Source organism: Orycteropus afer, unplaced genomic scaffold (genome assembly GCF_000298275.1).
Source record: "Orycteropus afer afer isolate SDZICR_OR568_19922 unplaced genomic scaffold, OryAfe1.0 scaffold00142, whole genome shotgun sequence".
NCBI lineage: Eukaryota > Metazoa > Chordata > Mammalia > Tubulidentata > Orycteropodidae > Orycteropus > Orycteropus afer.
Window position 1 is genome coordinate 2995350 of NW_006921729.1, and position 19701 is coordinate 3015050.

At 49.6% G+C, this 19701-nt stretch overlaps 2 protein-coding genes across 2 annotated transcripts; one reads left to right on the top strand and one right to left on the bottom strand.

Annotated features, from left to right (window-relative positions):
* Positions 1-294: 294 nt before the first annotated feature.
* On the bottom strand, positions 295-12770 carry ACAA1 (acetyl-CoA acyltransferase 1). The gene is made up of 12 exons (XM_007945699.2): positions 12594-12770; positions 12287-12380; positions 11415-11472; positions 6607-6686; positions 6263-6305; positions 3929-4027; positions 2817-2897; positions 1677-1867; positions 1335-1514; positions 1000-1055; positions 742-887; positions 295-370 (listed from the first exon to the last, which is right to left on the bottom strand). Exons 1-12 carry the CDS (start codon positions 12768-12770, stop codon positions 295-297), a joined length of 1281 nt encoding a protein of 426 aa, XP_007943890.1.
* A 3014-nt stretch (positions 12771-15784) lies between these two features.
* MYD88 (MYD88 innate immune signal transduction adaptor) lies at positions 15785-19284 on the top strand. The gene is made up of 5 exons (XM_007945704.2): positions 15785-16112; positions 17054-17188; positions 18391-18571; positions 18735-18826; positions 19130-19284. The coding sequence occupies exons 1-5, from the start codon at positions 15785-15787 to the stop codon at positions 19282-19284; spliced, it is 891 nt and encodes a 296-aa protein (XP_007943895.1).
* The last annotated feature ends 417 nt before the right edge of the window (positions 19285-19701 follow it).

Here is a 19701-nt window from a genome sequence, read left to right on the forward strand (position 1 = left end):
CACCTTTCCCTAGGAATTACCAGGTGGCCCTGCAGTCTGGATGACCCAGGCCAACTTGGTCTGGCTCAGTCAGAGGGGACAACAGGGGCAGCCCTGCACTCCACTCACTCTTTTATTGTATCAACAGTGTTCATAATGCCAAATTTGTGGAAGGGTTTGATTTACCCACTACTGCCACCACCACCAGTGCTAAATTTTCCCATGTGACTTCATTTGTAGTGTTGATGATCTCCTGCTGCCAGAGCAGGGCTGTCTGGATAGCGCCCCTAGCCCGCCAGCTTCCTGGGGCCTCACTCAGTTCCCAGGATATTCAAAGACAGCAGCAGCTCCCATTCCGGTGCCAATGCACATGGATACCACCCCATATGCCCTGTGGAAGCAAAATCATGTTGGTTGGGCAAAGGCTTTAAAGGGCAGAGGCTCAACCACAAAGCCATCCCCAGACCTGACTTCACTGAAGCTCCTAAGAAAACCAGGCTGGGCTGGATAGACCAAGGCCCCCAAGGACAGATGATGCAAAACCTCCCAGACCAGACCTACGGGCATGCAGTATTCTGCCTGTGTGCCTACATAGGTACACAGGGTGGCAGATGACTGTTGCAGACAGGATTCTCTTCAAAGGTAGCTCCCAGGGAATACAGGGATCATGCCTCTACATCCTCAGATGAATTACAACCACCCCTTCCTCGGCTGCCCTAGCTTGGAATATTAAGACCCCCTCCCAAGAGAGGCCAGCCTTACCTCTTCCCACGGCGCTTCAGTTCATTGAGCAGTGTGATGACCTGTCGTGCCCCAGTGCAGCCCAATGGGTGGCCCAAGGCCACTGCACCCCCCAGGGGGTTCACCTTCTCCAGGGGGAGTTTTAGCTTCTCCACGCAGTAGACAGCCTAGAAGGAGGCAAAGCTTCAGCTATAGCCCTCCTACCCGCTGGCACTACTTACCCACTGGTTCTAACTAAGCTGCCTAGGGTCCAGGCAGTGGTGAGAAACAATGGCTCACCTGGCTTGCAAAAGCCTCATTGATCTCAAAGATGTCCACATCATTCACTGTCAGCCCTGCAGGCAAGAGGATAAAGCCTGAGTTGACCCAGTGACACTTTGCAGGACTCTCCCTGGGGCTCACCCCACCCATGAGCCTGTAGGCTGCCTGGTGTGTCTGTTCCAGAAGGGCAAGATGTGGGATCATCAAATACTTGGATATGGGGTGCTGGCCTGTCCCACCTTCACCCTGCAGCACCCACAGGGTCACTCGGCACCTGTCCCCCACCACCTCCAGCAATAGCATGCAGGAACAGGAGTAGGTTTTGGATCTAGGGTATGAAGGAGTCATCTTACCCGCTTTCTTCAAAGCTACAGGGATGGCATAGGCAGGTCCAATGCCCATGATGTCAGGTGGGACCCCAACCACTGCATAGGACCTCAGGACTCCAAGGATAGGAAGGCCCAAATCTTCTGCCTTGGACCTCCGGGCCAGCAAGATGGCGGCTGCCCCATCACTCACCTGGCTAGAGTTTCCTAGGGATAAACCACAGGGGTAAAGCCTCGGGGCAAGGCTGAGGAGGTCTGGCCCTCTCACATCCACCTTGGAAAGAGGCCTGGTCTGCTCTAGCCTCCCAGAGTAGAACACCCAACATGGCCATGGTCCCTTCCTCATCCCCAACCCCAGCCCAGTCTCACCAGCTGTAGTAGAGCCGCCCTCCTTGAAGGCAGGCTTCAGTTTGGCCAAGCCTTCCATGGTGGTGTTGGTGCGGATGCCCTCATCTTGGGCCACAGTGATGCTCCTCTCAGTGCCCTTGCCATCATAGATTGTGGTGGTCACGGGCACAATCTCTGCCTGGAAGCAGCCCTTGCTCTGGGCTCTGGCTGCCCTGCCAGTAACACAGCCAGCCAGTCATAGGCTCCCAAGGGTGAGAAGAATGCCCCAAAGCCTTTCAGGCCTTCATTATCAGCCCCAGATTACCAGATTTTGGCCAATCCCCACCACCAAGGAGATGAGGGGATCTGGAGGTGATGGCTCCTCTGAGCCCTTCACTCAAGAGGCAGTCAGACAAAGCCTGCTCGTGTCTTTAGGCTAAAAGTGAGGATGGAGCCTCAATCCTCATGCTAGGTTCTATCAACTTTTCTGTTGAGGCTGGCTCTGCCTTGCCAACCTCAACCTGCCCCCACCCAGAGGCCTGAGCCCCTGGAGCTGCTCTGATATTATCCCCAGCCTCAGTCTCAGGATACTACCCAGCTCAGGCACAGTTCAGAGGCTAAGATGCTGGGCTCCCTACTATTGCCATAAAGGGCAGAGGCTCAACCACTACACTACACTCCAGAGAAGCCTGTGGCTACCATGCCTGAGGCAAGGAAGAGTCCTAGCCTTCATTGTTGTTGTTATGTGCCGTTGAGTCGCCCAACTCATAGCAACCCCTCCTTGGGTTTCCGAGGCAGTATCACTAAGGAAGTAGATTGCCCAACCTTCCTTCCGAGGAGTGGCTGGTGGGTTTGAACTGCCAGCCTTCTGGTTAGCAGTCAAGTGCCTTAGGCACTATGCTACCAGAGCTCCTTAGCCTTCATTATGTCCCTAGTAATAGGGAAACTGAGGCCCAGGTAGTGAGAAGATACTTAAGAGAAACAGACAGTAACAGGACATGAAAGTGCTATCAACTCACAATGGCCCTGGCCCCTTTCCCCCTCTCCTTCCCAAGAGGCACAAGCCTTGGAAACCACTCACTGCTCAGTGTACCCTCAGGACAGCTCCACCTCAGGCCAATTAGGACAGCCTCAAAGCCTCACTCTTCAGCCCTTTAAATGGCCAGTCCAAGCAGTGCTTACTTCTGCTGGGAAGCCAGTGCAAAGGTATCCTGCTTCTCTCGGGAAATGCCAAAACGCTCAGCCACATTCTCTGAAGTTATCCTAGAATACAAACAGCAAATAGTGTGGGCCCTGGCCTGGTAGTTAGGGGGACCAGCAGGGACTAGGCCGGGCCGCACAGAGATGTGCTTAGAACTCTAGGCCTCTGGGCTGAAGGCAGGAGGACCAGTCCATGCACAGGGGCAGTGGTAATGACTGGGAGGTGGCAGACCATGCCACAAGGCTGGGTATAGGGGCAGACTGGGAGTTAGCACTGCTCAGAGAGAACAGCCTGCATGAGGGGAAGGGTGTGTCCAAAAAAGGGGGTTTATTTCCTGGGTGAGCTGCTTGGGCACAGGAGGGGATGAGTGAGGGTACTAGCAGGCTACTCTCAGGCAGCTTCTCCTATGCCTCAAGGAAAACTGCTTTAATGTAGGGAGACGACGACCCCTAAGTTCCCTCTAGAAAGGCTTTCCACTCGCCTTGGCTGGAACCTACTCTCATCCTGGGAACCCAGAGCCAGGGCAAGGCCTGGACTCTACAGGCTTCCCTCAGAGATAGGGAGGCAGCCAAGGCAGTGCCCCTCTCTGAGCCTCAAATCTCTTCATATGTCCAGAGTCTAGGAGTTCCTACCCTGAGATCCTGAGAATAGCCCAGGAAATCAGTAGCACTGGCTGCAGTGCTCAGGTGCTGTGGCAATGCAATACAGTTTTGACGTCACATCAACAGGGGCCAAGTTTCCTCACCAGCATTTCCAGTAAGCAAAAGTTCCCCACTTCCTTCCCAATTTTCTAGGCCTTCAAGAATTTGGGGTACATATGCCATTATCTCTCCTATGACTGAGCCCCTCAGTGTGGAAGTGACAGGCTGGGTCATGTTTGGAAGTCCAGAGGCACAGAGAGGACCCAGACTCAGAGGCTTCAGGAAAGGGAAGCATCAAGTTCCCATCCCAGAGTCCCTGCAGAGCAGACCAAGCCCCAAAGCAGGAAGCCAGGGCTTGGCACTGCCAGCCAGACATGATCAAGAATTCCTCAGCCCCTGCTCCAGGCAGGGAGCTAAGAGAGCAGCACACCATACAATGGGATGGTACTTACCCCATAGGAATCAGGCAGTCTCTGGCCTTCTCCTTCTCCACCAAGCGTGAAGTAATATTTCCAGGGTTTCCTCTGTCAGCCAGGGACATGGACTCCACACTGAGGAGGGAGAGGAGGTTAAGCAGGGTTCCCCCAGGGATAGCTGTGTATCTGCCAAGTGCTGGGAAATAACCAGGAAGCCCACAGAAATCCAGTGGGCCATCTGGGAGCCACTAGTAAAGAACCTGGCCAGCAAGACAGATCAGGGGATGAATGGCTACTGAGTCCTATCTCTACCTCCCCCAGCCCCCTAGGACAAGCACTGAAGTCCACACTCCCTGAGAGCAGGGTCATGCTTCCCTATCATCACTTCTGCAACCACTCAGCAGTTCCCAAGGAAAAGCCGCCTGGTATCCTCCAGCAGAAATCCAAAAGCCCAGATCCTCAGGGACCACAGGGGACGAGATAGGTATTTAAAGAGTAACTACAAAGCTACTGATCAAAGAACAGCCTGACCTGCTTAAGTAAAAAGGTGCTAGAAGCTGAGAGGAAGGTGAGATTTAAGTTCAGTGTGGTCAAAAGGGCTTCAAGGAGGTCAGGGACAAAGCTTCAAATGATGAAAAAACCTGGACTGAATGCTTTTCATATGTCAGCAATATCTTAAAACTCTTCATGAATTAGAAAGCTTCAGTGTTTATCACATGATACTTGCCTCATAAATGTTAGCTATTGTTACTCCACTTAATCTTCTCAACAACTTCAACAGAGCTGAGGCAGGTGTCCCTGTTTTATAGACAGGGACACTGAGGCCCACAGAGGCTGAGCAGCTTATCCACGGTCACCCAGCCAGTACCCAAATTTAGGAAGTCTGGCCCCAGATCCCAACCTAACTAGGATGCCTGGGGCTATACTGCTGTAGAGTCAAAGTCTATGATGAACAGTCAGCCTGTGACGTGGGTGTCAGTCCTGGCCTAGACTCTTAATATCCTAGTGTCTCAGTTGATTTGGGGACCCTGACTTCTTTTAAAAAGACAAAGGCTTCAATCCTTCTCCTCATGTTACTCACACCCTCCAGTAAAATTGAGGGACCTGAGAGAAATCAAAGGGCAGAGTGAGCAATGGCCCTTGCCAGGCCACAGTTCCCATAGGGTAATCTCAGCTTTATTTACAGCTACAGACATAAAAGCAGTTAAACCCACTTCCAGCCAGCACGGCCCTAAAACATGGGCCAACAATGCTTCTAATCAAGAAACTCTATGAAGAGGAACTCTGCAGCACAAGGAACACACCAAAACCCTGGGCCGCTCACATCCCCATACCAGAGGTCCACTGAAGTCTGGACTCCAGTTCTCTGCCTCTCTGGGGACACTCTCAGTACAACCCCCGCAGCTTCATATACTGTACCAAGGATGGAGACACAACCTGGGTACAGGTAACAGTAACCTAACCAACAAAGATCTGGATATGTCCCTCAGAACCCAGTAGGCAGCTAGAAGTTTCCACCTTGGTACCACATCAGAGGCTAAAGATACAGACAGCCTAGTAAAATGAATAAACTAATGATACAGTAGGCAGCTGCCCCTGGCTTTCACTCACTGCCATTAGTGACTACCGTGAGGAGTCCGACTCATAGTGACCCCTCCTCAGGTTTCCGAGGTGGTATCACTATGGAAGTAGATTGCTCAGTCTTCCTTCCGAGTAGTGGTTTGTGGGTTTGAACTGCCAGTCTTCTGGTTAGCAGTCAGGTGCCTTAGCACTATGCCACCAGAGCTCTACTGGCTTTAGGGAACCAAATTTGCAACTTCTCTTTTAGTAGTATCATGAATCAGCAAAGGCCACAGAAGGAAACCCAAGTGCTATCTTTTCTCAAAACACTTGCCCACATTTTCCAGCCTGACAGATTTTCAAGAAGGAAGCATTTATTTAAAGGCCAATTTCCTTTCCCCACTAGTGCTGAGAGCAGCTGGAACCATTCTAAGCTACATTTGTAGAAACTGATTTCCAGCCAACTCCCTAAAGGTGTGAGGGAAAAATCTTGAAATCATGGCTTCTGAGAACTCAGACCAAACCTAAAACCAAACCCACTGCCATTAAGCTGATTCCAACTCACAGCAACCTTACAAGCCAGAGCAGAACTGCCCCCATAGGGTTCTCAAAGCCGTCAATCTTTATGGAAACAGACTGCTTCATTTTTTGCCCACAGAGCAGCTGGTGGGTTTGAACCACTAACTTTTCAATTCACATCTGAGCACTTTAACCGCTGTACCACCAAGGCTCCATAAAGAACTCAAGATATGAAAATTAGTTTTACTGTCACAAGCTGGTTAATAAGCTCTGGCAGAAAGAAATTCTTACCCACAGGCCATGCCAATGTCATAAGACCCATTTCTGATGCCACCTGCAACAAAAGCATTTTATAAACATCCTTTGCCAGAGTCCATCAGTTCTGGGAGCAGCAGAGCCTCTTCCCCACCTGTTCTCCAGGGTAGGGCTCAGCCTCCACCACAGCCTCAGAGGTGGAAGACTAAGGAGTGTCCAGAAAAGGCTGGGGGTAGCAATATGGGGTTCTTCTTCTGTGATTAGAGTCCTCTCAGAAATCTTATTGCTCACCCAGCCGAGAGAGACTTTGCTGACCCAGACTCAGGGGGCCAGGACCAAGGATAGGCTGTGCAGTGGGCACCCACCCAACCACAACTTACCAGCTATGTTGGCCACTGCCTGCAGCCCGGACGAACACTGTCTATTGACAGTGGACAAAGGCACAGTCTCTGGGATGTCACTGAAAACAAAAGGGGAGACTGCAGAGTGAGTCAGCCCCCTTGCCCCTGCCAGGCTCTCATGCTCCTGGCCAATACAACTGCCCCCATCAGGAGGTACAAAGACCAGGAACGAGCCCAGCAGCCCTACCCCACTCCAGGCTGGATCTATAGAGTGGGAAGTGGGCAGCGACTGGGCAGATCCCATCTCTGCAGGCACTTACTCCTCAGGGTCCAGAAGCACATTCCGTCCTGTGATTCGACTCAAAGGCCAAGCACAGCTCAAAGGCCAGGAAGGGTGTCTGGGCCCTAGGGGTCTTTTTTTCCCTTCCTTTAGAGATTCAAGAATAAAAATTATACATTTCTGTTTTCCCCAAAGTACAGAGAAAAGGGCCTGTTGCTGGGACAGAGCAAAAGATATGTCTAAAGCTATGAGACCAGAAATCATCCCCACTCTTCAGCTTTATATGGCTAAAGTAACCATATGGCTAAAGAGTTATGTCCCAATTCTCTCTGGAAAGCCTGTTTCCACCTCAATGAAAAACTCTGATGGGCACCATCTGTTCTAACATCCCTTAGCCTGGTGGGCCCCCCAGCCTCTCACACTGGTCTCAGCCCTGGGAGCTCCCTGGGGTTGCACCTCTCCCATGTACTACTGCTGCCTTGGCCAATAGTACAAAGTCCTGGAGAGCTAGGGAAATCCAGATGCCAGGCCCCTCCCTAAACCCTCGGATTCAGAACCTCACGGAGTGAAAGAACCTGGTGATTTTGCTGTGCAGCCACAGAGCTAGTGCCCTGGCCAGGCGCTGTAGAGTGCCCTCATATGGGTATAGCTTCCTGGGCCTCTGCAGCATATTTAACCCATCTAAAGTCACCTAACTCCCTACCATAACCTAGTTACATACTCCACCCAATCCACTAAATGTTCACTATAGCTCCCACCCCAAAACAGAAGGGAAAAAAAAAAGGAGCTCTGCTGGTGTAGTACCTAAGGCATCTGCCTGCTGACCAGAAGGCTGGCAGCCCAGGTATGCTAAAATACGGTACTGTCCCTGCCCTAATGGAAGCACGCCCAACATAAAGAAAATGAACCAACTAGTAGAGTCTGAAATAAGAATGCAAGACAGTAAGGAAGCATGTGGTTAGTTTTTAGAGCGGAAGACACTCTCATCTGAACCTTGGGGGCTCAGGGATGTCATGCCAAATGGTGAGACTGTGTTTGGGAAGGGGTTTACTAAAGGCAGAGAGGAAAGTGGAAACACTTGGTGGGGGTGAGGAGGTGGAATGATCAGAGTAGGGATGACAGTAAGCAGACAGACTGGCTAAAAAGTCAGTCTGGAGATAGAACATGAGAGGCCTTGAATTCCAGGCTAAGCAGTCTTAATCTTCCACAGTTTTAGAGGGTTCTTTGGTTGGTTTTTCTGTTCCTTCACTAACCAGTGTTCTTCCCCATGAAGGTGGAAGTAGAAGGCCAAGTAGTTCTTAGATCTACACATGAAAATAACTTAAGTCTCCACCCTCACCCTCAGCCCAGACAACTCCTTTTATTTTTTTTTTCAATTTTTAAAATGAATTTTATTGAAATATAATTTATGTACAGTGAAATACACAAAACTAAAGTGGCATGGGTCAATGCTTTTTCAGTGGTCCATCCCCTCCTTCCCACCCCTAGCAAACAAAAAAGAAAGTTTCCCCTCCCTATATAAACCTTTCCTTGACCCTCCACAACAATGAATTAATACTATATTTGTCCTTCTGTGATTGACTTACGTCACTCAGCATAATGTCCTCCAAGTTCATCCATATTATGTGGTGTTTTGCAGACTCTACATTATTCTTTAGCACTGCACAGCATTCCGTTATGTGTATGTACCATAGTTTGATCATTCATGTGAAGGTTTATAATTTTTCTTTGAGATTACCCTGTCATTTTATAGTTTTCTTCCCAAGTTTAGAACAGTCCATTCTATCTTGTAGTTGTCTTGACTTTCCTACTATCTAGAAGTTCCGTAATGACAGTTTTTTCCCTCTTTTTGGTTTGTAGTTGTTCTTATTTGTCAATTGATGTCTCTGGTTCCCTGTTTACAATCTTGTAGGCTTCTTTACTTTGGGTATTTCTATAGCTGGGTTGTTTTGTGGGTTATATCATCATGTGTGTTAATGGTCAGCTGTTGGCTGTTGTTGCTTCTCTGTCCAAATCCCTTTAGCATCTCTTGTAAGGTTGGTCTGGTTTTAACAAATTCCCTTAATTTCTCCTTACCTGGAAATGTCCTAATTTCACCATCATATTTGGGGGACAATTTTGCTAGGTACATAATTCTTGGTTAGAAATTTTTCTCTTTCGGGGTTTTACATATACCATCCCATTTTCTTCTCACCTGCATGGTTTCTGCCAAGAAATCCGAGCTTAGTCTTATTGGTTGCCCCTTATAGGTAACTTTTCATTTTTCCCATGCTGCTCTCATGATTCTTTCTTTGTCTTTGGTTTTGGTGAGTTTGATGATGATAGGTCTTGGTGATTTTCTTTTGGGGTTCATTGGACTTCCTGAAAGGATATAGTCTCATCTTTCATCATACTAGGAAAATTCTCTTCCAACAAATTTTCAACAATTTTCTCTGTGGTTTTCTTTGTCTCTTCCTGTTCTGGAATTCTGATTACACGTAGATTATTCCTTTTAATGGTATCCCACATGAACCTTAGGCTTTCTTCATTTTGTTTTGATCTTTTTTCTGATTGATCCCTTTCCAAAGAAGTATTCAGGTATTTGCCTTCAGTCCCCCTAATTCTGTCTTCCATTGATTCAGTTCTGCTTCTTTGCCCAGTCAATATCTAATCTATTTCTGAAAATTTAGTATTAATCTTCTAGATTTCTGTGTGTAGATTTTTCATTCATTTTGTCAATTTGTTCTTATATTGTCTTTCAAAATTGTTCTAGGGTTTTCTCTGTGCTTTCCTTGATCCATCTCTCAATTTGTTGAAGATACCTAAATGTAATTCTTTTGAATTCCTTATCAGGGAGTTCCAGTGCTGCGTCTTCCTCAGGGATGTGTTGTGGGTCTGTATCCTGGTCCCTTGTTTCTCCTGCTTTATTTTGCTTCTTTGTGTGGACTGTGATGCTCTGTTGTCATCGAGGCATTGTGACGTTTTTGTGTTTATATTTAATTGGTGATTGTATGTTAGAGTGACTTGCCCACGATTTTGTTCTGTCTGTATGTTATCTACGCAAGCAGGGTACTATGCTCCTCTATTTGCTAGCTGACAGCACTTATACACTCACCACCTGTCTCTTTTCCTGTTGTCAGCCTCTCATATGTCCCTGCTGACATTGGCAAACAGAGCCTATTCTTAGGTCCCTAGAATCTGAATGAGAATGCTATCACTTTAAAAAATAAAATGGTTGCCACTTGTAAAGATTCAAAATGGCTGCACCCTCGATCACTTTAAATATCCAAAATGGCCACCACTTGTAAACATTCAAAATGGCTGCACCCTTGGTCACTTTAAATATCTAAAATGGCCACTGCTTGTAAACATTCAAAATGGCTGCACCCTTGGTCACTTTAAATATCCAAAATGGCTGCCATGTTTAAACAATCAAAAGGGCTATGCCCTCCAGACAATGGAAAGTCAACAGCTCAGGTTGTCTCCCCTCTTGCTGTTTCCCTTCCTAGTCATAGGCCACCAGTGCAGTCGTCCCCGCAGCCCTTGGTGACCAGGGTTGGTCGTTAGGTCAATTCTCAGGTCCCAACACCACTTGCAAATATTCAGGCTGTTGGTCCTGTCAGAGTAGCTGATAGTTCACAGCTCTGGCCATCTCTGTACTCACTGTTTTCATTCTGGTTTTTCCACTAGTTGGTGCTTAATCCACTTTTGTATAATTCCTTTCAAAGTTCAGGGTTCCAGGAATGTCTTCCTGGAAGATTGGTTTTTCTTTTCTTTGCTGAAGAGGGTCTGTATTGCTTGTCTGCTTATTCCTCCATCTTACCAGAAGTCTCCCCTGCCTATCAAGACTTTGTCTTAGTGGACTATAGCAAGAGAGTCTCCTGCTGGCCTTGAAGGAGTAAGCTACCATGTTATGAGAGGGCCATGTGACAAGGAGCTGCCCTTGGCTGACAGCAAGAAAATAGGAACCTCAGCCATACAAGTAATAGAATTCTGCTAATAGCCACATTAACTTGGAAGAGGACCCCAAACTCTAGAAAGGAATACATCCTGCTGACATCTAGACTGCAGCCTGCAATCCTGGGTCCTGACATCAGGACCTAGTTCCAGACTACTGCTTTCAAACAGCAAAGTTAACAGGACCCTTTCTAGTCTGCCCTCTCCCCTGGGTGTTCTGCCCTGTCCCCAGGTCCCTGCTATAGGCATGTGCCTGGAGATCCCAGCTTGTGCAATTAGCAAAAAACAAAGTCACTCTTCAGTGTGCAGACCTGGCTACTGGTTATCTACCTGACAAAAGAGAGCAGAGTTCATTTACAAAAAGCAAAATAAGCTGACTGTGGCTAAACATCAGGGCAACAGTAGCTTTTGCTACAGTCCCAAAGGACCTGTGTACCCTGTCTCAGTGACACACCCTTCCTTTAATGTAGGGAAAAGGTTGTGTCCACAAGAGTGAGGTACCAAAGACCCTGGGTGCCTAAGGTTAGTGTCCAGTTTGATCCTCCCCCATTCACAGGCTGAGGTCCCTAGAGTTGAGACACACTCAAGAGTCAAAACAGGCAGCCTAGAGCTACAACTAGAAAGGTTTTACCTCAGAAACTGAGCGATTCGAGCCATGACTGCCCCGGCCCCTGGCTGAAGCACATTTCCTGTGGACAACAAATCTTTGTTCAGTGACAGGCAGTGTTCTGAGCACTAAATTACTGCTGTGAATACCAAAGAATGACCAGTTCAGATCTTTCTTCAGGAACTTGAGGGCTGATCCTGGCCAGAGTCACTCACCCACCCACCCTGTTTCTCCAAATCACAGCCACTAGACAAGTTACTTATCTTTAAAGGTGACATGCAAAACTTTAAGGAAAGAATGCAAAGCTTGAAATGTAACAGATCTGGTCGTGGCAGATAAATGAGTTTGTGAAAAAACACATCTCTAAGCCCCACTGTCACTCCTGTGACAGTGATTCCCCTTAGGGGTGACACTTGTTTGACAGGACTCTACCTACACATTATGTTGCTATATTTCGATGCCAGAGGTGAGAAAGGGGGGTTGGACAGAAGATCAAAAGGCCCTGGGTTCAGGTCCTAGCTCTGTTGCAAATTTCCTGGGTCTCAGTTTCCCCATCTGTAAATGAGAGGTTGGACTAGATAGTTTTTGACACTTCCTATCTGTGATGTCAGGGTGGGTAGATAACTCTGGTCTCCTGCCTCCAACAGGTGTCCTCACAACTTTGTGCCAAGTGAACGTCTGTCATTTGGATCCCTGCTTTATAGCATCTTTTAACAGACGAGGAGTCTCGATGGGAGTGGAATCTGGCCCTAAATAAGCGATTAAATTATACTACATACAATACATCCTTCGACGTTCTCCTCAGTGAAAACACGGGGTGGGGGATATGTATTAGAAGGGCTTTGGGAATGGGAAGACCAAGCGGGACAAGCCCAAGGTCAGGATGATGCGCTCACCCACGCAGATGTCCCCCAGCTCTGCCGGGCTCAGCCTGACGTCTTGGAGAACAGCGGTCATGACAGCCGAGAGCAGCTCATCGGGGGTAGTGTCCTGCAGCGAGAAGCGCGGCCGCAGTAACCCCCGGCAGACGAGTGTACCTGGCCACCAGGGTCCCCCTTTCCAGCCCCCACCCCACAGAAGCAGAGCAGCCACTGCTCGGGTGCGGAGCCGCCTCGAGCGCCGCAGGGAACCGAGTAAAAGGGCCAGACCCCACCCTGCCCCGGCTGCCTCCTCACACCTGGCACCCGGATCGAGGGCTCGCACCTTGAAGCCGCCGCGGCCGCCTCGGCCGATGGCGGTGCGCCGCCCGTGCACCACCACTATGTCCGCGGCCGAGGCCTGAGAGGCGCCGCTCAAGCACGGCGCAGCCTGCGGAGCAGACAGTGAATCCGAATCAGGCCGGCCCTTCAGGTGACCCAGCACCACCTGCAGCCTCTGCATTGCGCCGCTCGGTCCCGCGGATCAGGTACAGCGTACCGCACGCAACGTAGGAACTAACAGACTATGCGCTGCGCAGGCGCAAAACTACACCCAGGCGCCTGAGCCCAGCCTACAGCCCCGCCCCCCAGGCGCAACCTTTCCTTCCACAGTCCCGCCCATCTCCTGCCATAGCCAACCAGAGGCTACTCCACCTCCAACCCAGCTATCTAAAAAAGAGCTCACAGCCTTAAAACAGATATTTTCACTCAAAGTCCCGTCCAATGTAATCTAGCACTGCCAATCAAAAGGTGGCCCCTCCTGAAGCTCCGCCCTTATAGGCAGACCGGAAACCTTTCCACTTGAAGCCCTGACTACTAACAAATGGGGGAAGCAACGCATCCCAATTACTGCTGTGGAGTCGGATCCGACTCAGCGACCCCTATGGGTTTCTGAGGCAGTATCACTACGGAAGTAGATTGCCCAACCTGAGGAGGCACCTCAAAAGCCTTTTTAGTCTCTTGAAACACCCCGGGCCACTACTAAAAAGGCAACCCTTTTCCCAAAAGCCTCACCCACTGCCTACCATTGCCAAACAGTAGGCGGGATAGCCATCGGCCAGCGGCTCCCCGCGCCGCCCCCACTACTCACTTGGAATGTAGGAGGACGCCAGGACTCTAATTCCTCTTCCCCTTTCCACATAGGCTTTGCAGTCTCCCGGGTCCCAGCACCCGCAGTGGAGGACCGAAATAATTCTTGGGCACCAGGCCCAGAGCCATCCACCAAAGTAGTCGGGCTTGCGTGGGAAATGTTTCAAGAAAACTGAAGGACAAATATTGTATTAGTCCGTTATTGTAAAAGTTAAGGAAAGGTTTATGTATTGAAGGAAATTTTTTTTGTTGGTTACCAGGGATGGGAGGGGAGGGGAGGGAATGCTGTTAGATAGATAGAGATAAATATTGATTTGGGTGAAGAGAAGGGCAATGTACCAAATGTGAGTGACCAATATGGCACCATTGAGGATGAGAAAGACATAGGTACATGGGAAGTACAGACAACAAATATGAACCCTTTTGCATATACAGTACTGAGTTGTCAGTGAAGGCAAACATGGGTATATGGATGGATAGATAGGTGGACAGGCTAAACGATTAGGTATGTCTATGAAATGGGGAGTATATCCAAGATCATATATAGGGTTGGCAGACAATGGTCCTATAAGTTTATGTGAATAATCAGAATTCCCAGGTGTGTAGTAGAGCTGACAAGGGGAAAGTTTGTGGTCACTGCTTGGTCACAGCCAGCTACCCAGAGGGACAGAGTAGTTGAACCTGCGGGCTTGGGACCATAGTCGCAGGGGACATCAAGCTCAACTGGCATAACATACTATACAAAGCATTGTTCCACCTCCTACTTTGGCGAGTAGTGACTGGGATCTTAAAAGCTTGCAAGCTGCCATCTAGATGCAACAATGGGTCTCTTCTCATCAAGAGCAAAGAAGAAAGAAGAAAATGAAAATTAATGGAAACAATTAGTCTTAGCAACTGGTACACCATCCGATCTGCAAGCTACACAACTATGAGACCAGAAGAACTAGATGGTGCCCGACTACCACTGTCATCCGCTTGGAAGGGATGTAGGAGATCCTGGATAGAGAGGGAGAGCAATGTGGAACAAAACTCAAAATCATTTGGAGGAAAAAAAAAAGGTGGGGACCAGGTTTGCTGGTCCAATAGAGCCTGGTGGAACCACTGAGACTATGGCCCCTAGCTACCCTTCAGGTCTGGAATTGAACCCACACCTGTGGTTTCCAGCCATACAAAGTACAGACATGTGAGTTAAACATTTACCTCAAGTAGACACACGCCCTGGAGAGAACAATCATGGGAGAAGGAAGGGCTGCTTATGCACAGGGAGACAGCTCAGGGGGCAGGAGTGCATGGAGGAATGGACACTAGGAAGAGGTAACTATGGGGAGGAAGTGGGAGGGGAGCTGTTGCATTGTGGTAAACTGTAGTCAATGACATGAGACAAAGTGTGTGTGAACTGCTGCATGGAGAATGAATTTGCTCTGTAAATCTTCACCCAAATCACAATTGAAAAAAAAAAAAAAACTGAGGGAATTTGGGATTCCGGGAAGAAAGGGGAGGGAGGGAAGGGAAATACATTGTATAAGGTGCTGAGGTGTGACAAGCTCCCCAAGTGGAGAGGGAGCATCACACACATATTACCAACTTTACACTCACTTGGAATGAGTGGATTAGTGCTAGGGCAGAGCAGAACCCTGTATCCCAAAAGCCTGCAACACGTCTGACACTTAGAAGGTGATCAATAAATCTCTGTTGAATGAATGAAATAACCAGGGCTCCCCAGCTCAGAGCTGTGCATCCCTTCACCTTAAAGGACAAGGCAAGGTGCCTCTTGACTCCCAATGGCAGGGCCATGTGCTTCCCTGAGACCCGGGAGAGCAGTACTGCGTTCAACCCAGACACCAAAGGCTAGGACGCTCAGTGATCCCTTCTCACAGGGAGAGCCAACTCCTGCCTCGGGCTCCAAAGGGGTCTCACAGCAACCTCTGCGAACACAACTGCCCCCTCCCCACAGTCCTACTATCAGGAATGTGAATTTCCCAGTGACTGGGGAGAGCAGAGCCGGTGCCCTGCCTCAGCGATCCAATACGAACCCCTCAGAATGTAGTCACATCAGACGCCAAGAACAAGGCCCCGGTTCCCTACAATCCCCGAAGGACGGTGGTTCTCCCCAGCACCTCGAGGGCAGAGTTGTAATTCTCAGATCCTTCTCAGATCCCCAAGGGCAGGTTCCCGGTTTCCACTTGCGCACTACCACCACCCCTGACCCTGCGCGCGGAGGTGGAGCACCCCCACCTCCGCACAACTGCTTAGGGCTCCATTTGGTGTGGCGGGCGGCGCTTCTCGGAAAGCAAAACTGCGGGGCGGAGCGGGGCGGAGCAGCCGGGAAGGAGGAAGCGCTGGCCCACGGTGAGACCCAGCAGCGCGGAGGTTCCAGGGCTCCCCGCCATGGCTGCGGGAGGGCCTGTCTCGGGGTCTGCGCCCTTCGCCCCCTCCGCGTCCTCGGTGCCGCTGGCTGCGCTCAACATGCGAGTGCGGCGCCGCCTGTCGCTGTTCCTGAACGTGCAGTCGGTGGTGGCGGCCGACTGGACCGCGCTGGCGGAGGAGCTGGGCTTCGAGTACCTGGAGATTCGGAACCTGGAGGCATATCCTAACCCCACCGGCCGCCTGCTGGACGCCTGGCAGGGCCGCCCCGACGCCTCCGTGAGTCGCCTGCTGGAGCTGCTTGCCAAGCTTGGCCGCCAAGATGTCCTGGAAGATCTGGGGCCCAGCATCGGTGAGGACGCCCCCTTCTTGTTTTCGCGACCGGGAGATAAAGGGTTGCCTTTCACGGCCTCAGCATTCAGCCCCACCCGAAGAGGCCCTGATTTCCTAACTGGGAGGTTTGGGGCAGCCCGGGAAGAGGAACTGTGCGGAGCCAGTTCTCTTTTTCAATATCCAAGACATGATGAAGACTGGAGAAAGGGGGTGAAGGGCAGGAGAAGCGGAAAAAAAAAACGAAACAAAACTCACTGCCGTCGAGTCGGATCCGACTCATAGTGACCCCTCCATGGGTTTCCGAGGCAGTAGTCTCTACAGAAGTAGATTGCCCAACCGTCCTTCCCAGGAGTGGCTGGTGGGTTTGAACTGCCAGCCTTCTGGGTAGCAGTCAAATGCATTAGGCACTATGCCACCAGACCTCCCAGAGGGGAGGAGAAGGGAAGGAAATAGCTTAGGCAAAGGCCTTTAGGAAAGGCCAGAAGTCAGAATCAGGGAATCTAGGAAGGTTTTGGTAGTGCAATAGGGCAGGTGAGGACAGCAGATTGTCTTGGAAACCTCAGATCCCAGGGAAATGGCCCCACTTCCTGCCACTCATGATTAAATAAGGATGCAGAGCCCACGGGCAGGCATACCATGCTCTTTAACGGTTACCACCCTCACCAAACTGTAACCACTGGGTTTCCTGGCCCTCTGATACACCTAGCCCCATGCTTACATCCATTCGCATCCTGGAATGAGTAGGCCTTGACCTTGCTGGCTTTAGCCAGGACACTAAAGACATCCCTTTGGGAAGGTCAGAGCCAGATGGGGGCTCAGCTCCTAAGAGCTGTAGAGCTGAGAATGGTGCCAGTGGGCTGGAAAAGCAGGACTGGAAGATGATATGGGCTGGATCCTACCTATGGGGTGTGGGTTGGGGCATCCTTGGGGAGGCTGTCATGCCCTGTCTCTGCCCCACAGAGGAAGATTGCCAGAAATATATTCTGAAGCAGCAGCAAGAAGAGTCTGAGAAGCCCTTACAGGTGGCTGCTGTAGACAGCAGTGTCATACGGACAGGGGAGCTGGCAGGCATCACCACCCTTGATGATCCCCTGGGTAAGGACCCAACACTGCTGTCCTGTGCCAGGTGGGACAGGTGGACCACAGGATAGTGTGGTGTTCAGAGCAGTGGTATCACTAGGAGGGTGCGGAGTGTGCAGACTACACTGGGTGTTGCTGTTAGAGGGAGTGACAATAAAATACTGTCTATAAAATTTTTGTGCCGTGTTTCAGCAGAAATTATTTTTTATAAAAATATCCCTGCAGTTAGTAATAACAGCAAAACTATTTTTCGTAAGCCTGGGTTACATGTATCAATATACCTTCAAGGCCAAAATTCTGCGCTAATGTACATCTTGAACCTTCTAAAGCGCTTGGCTCAGAGCTGTCAATATTACTCAGTTACAATGATACTTCGAATCACGTGGTTTCATCAGCATGTGCCACAAGCAAGCACTGTTGTTTTCGTTGATGCCAGTGTTTTTATAGTCACTGATTTTGTCAAATTTTCTGGTGTTTTAGCTACAATACTGTGGTAATTAGTATTCATGAACCTATATCAATAACTTTTTTTGAGAATGAAATAGTAATTAAAGGAAAAAGGAGAAAAATGAAAAAAGGCTTCTACTCAGTTACTAATAATATTGTAACTAATAATGTAATTCAATACATTACATTAAAAAAATATACATACAAAAAAATACAAGATTTTACAAAACAATTTTATAGTTAGTATTTATATAATCTAAGAAATATTACATTTAAGCAATTTATAACTCTATTTTTTACATACTATTTTATAATTAAAATTAATAGTAAACATTACTAAGGATTCTGTATGATCTGGTATGGGAAGAGGTCCATGAGGGGGGTGACACCATGAAGTTAGCACACTGGGTGACACCAACCCTAGTGATACCACTGGTTCAGAGCATAGATGCTGGGAGCAGATGGGTTGTGGGACCTTGGGCAAGTCACTTAATCTCTCTGAGCCTGTTCCCTCACCTAAGAAATAGGCATGGTAATGGTCTTACCTCTGGATGACTATGAGACTCTCATGAAGTGAGGTCTGTCTGTTGAATGGTTAATCCAGAATTTGGATGGGTGCATGGGGGGGATTGGGTTCATCTTTCCTCTGCTGGGATGGGTACTTTCTCTGAGTAGTGTCCTCTTAAGATGTGTGTAGGGTGACCTAGTCTGGACTCCTCCCCAGCCTCTCCTGTGAAGCTAGGCCTATCACCCTTGTGCTCTGTCCCCAGGGCAAGTGCCCGAGCGTTTTGATGCCTTCATCTGCTACTGCCCCAGCGACATCCAGTTTGTGCAGGAGATGATCCGGCAGCTGGAACAGACAAACTATCGGCTGAAGTTGTGTGTGTCTGATCGTGATGTCTTGCCTGGCACCTGTGTCTGGTCCATCGCCAGTGAACTCATTGAGAAGAGGTTGGCCAGGGGCAAGCGGGTGGGTGCATGAAGCCCTGCCAGGGATCCTTACACTGGGCTTCTAGCCTGGACACTGGAGCCCTTCTCAAAGCTATCCCTCAGAACATGGGGCTATCCTGGGCTAGGTTGCCACAGTGCCTACAGCGTGACCACTCTCAAATAGGTGTCGCCGCATGGTGGTGGTCGTCTCTGATGATTACCTGCAAAGCAAGGAATGTGACTTTCAGACCAAGTTTGCACTCAGCCTCTGTCCAGGTAAGTTCAGCTTAGCCCTAGCCAAAGAGGACACCATCTTTTCTTCTCTTGTCTGGTTGGCAGGGCCTCAGGATGCCAGCCTTTCCTTACCAAGGGTTATAGATGCAGCACTGAGGAAGCCCTGTGGGCTTCTGCACACCCAAGTGTGTGTGACTCTTTCTGTGGTGGAATGTGTGCCAGGAGTGCCTGCTCAGGGGAGGGCTGAAGCCTAAAGTTAACCCCTGTGCTGGGCACAGGCCCCACTCCACCAGGAAGCAAGGCCCTGGTACCAGCACCGTGCCCCTTGTGCCCCTTGGCTTGCAGGTGCCCATCAGAAGCGGCTGATCCCCATCAAGTATAAGGCAATGAAGAAGGAGTTCCCCAGCATCCTGCGGTTCATCACTGTCTGTGACTATACCAATCCCTGCACCAAGTCCTGGTTCTGGATCCGCCTCGCCAAAGCCCTGTCCTTGCCCTGAAGGCTCCCTAGGACCCTGGGTGTACATATGTCTGTCTGTCTGTCCATGCATGTCTGCCCCTGTCTCCTGCAACTACAGGGGAAATCTGTGCTCTACTTGCCTCAAGATGCCTGGACTTGCCAACCCCACAGACACATCTGCAGCCTCAATGGCTGCTCTTATATCTAAATATCACATCTTATGTCCTGCGTGGAACCAGTGGCTATGAGTGGTGTGTCCACCTGCAGGATGATCAACTGGGACAGTGGAAAGCATGGCCACCTGGGACCACGAAGAGGACCAGAAGAGCCAGCTCTAACCTGTCCACATATCTTAGGCCTCAGTTTCCCTACCTAAAAACTAAGTAGGATGGAGGAGCGCAGGCATCTGTATTTGAATCACAATGGTAAAGCATTCTCTGGATCTCCTAGGAGGATA

What these genes read in the sequence shown, in the direction of transcription:
- ACAA1 (XM_007945699.2), bottom strand. Translation starts at nt 12,770, where the DNA reads ATGCAGAGGCTGCAGGTGGTGCTGGGTCACCTGAAGGGCCGGCCTGAT. An exon ending in GCGGCCGCGGCGGCTTCAAG is followed by an intron (nt 12,381 to 12,593) that starts GTGCGAGCCCTC and finishes TTCTCGCTGCAG; the next exon opens with GACACTACCCCCGATGAGCT. An exon ending in GCACTGGCTTCCCAGCAGAA is followed by an intron (nt 1,868 to 2,816) that starts GTAAGCACTGCT and finishes TGTTACTGGCAG; the next exon opens with GGCAGCCAGAGCCCAGAGCA.
- MYD88 (XM_007945704.2), top strand. Translation starts at nt 15,785, where the DNA reads ATGGCTGCGGGAGGGCCTGTCTCGGGGTCTGCGCCCTTCGCCCCCTCC. An exon ending in AGATCTGGGGCCCAGCATCG is followed by an intron (nt 16,113 to 17,053) that starts GTGAGGACGCCC and finishes TCTGCCCCACAG; the next exon opens with AGGAAGATTGCCAGAAATAT. An exon ending in CACCCTTGATGATCCCCTGG is followed by an intron (nt 17,189 to 18,390) that starts GTAAGGACCCAA and finishes CTCTGTCCCCAG; the next exon opens with GGCAAGTGCCCGAGCGTTTT.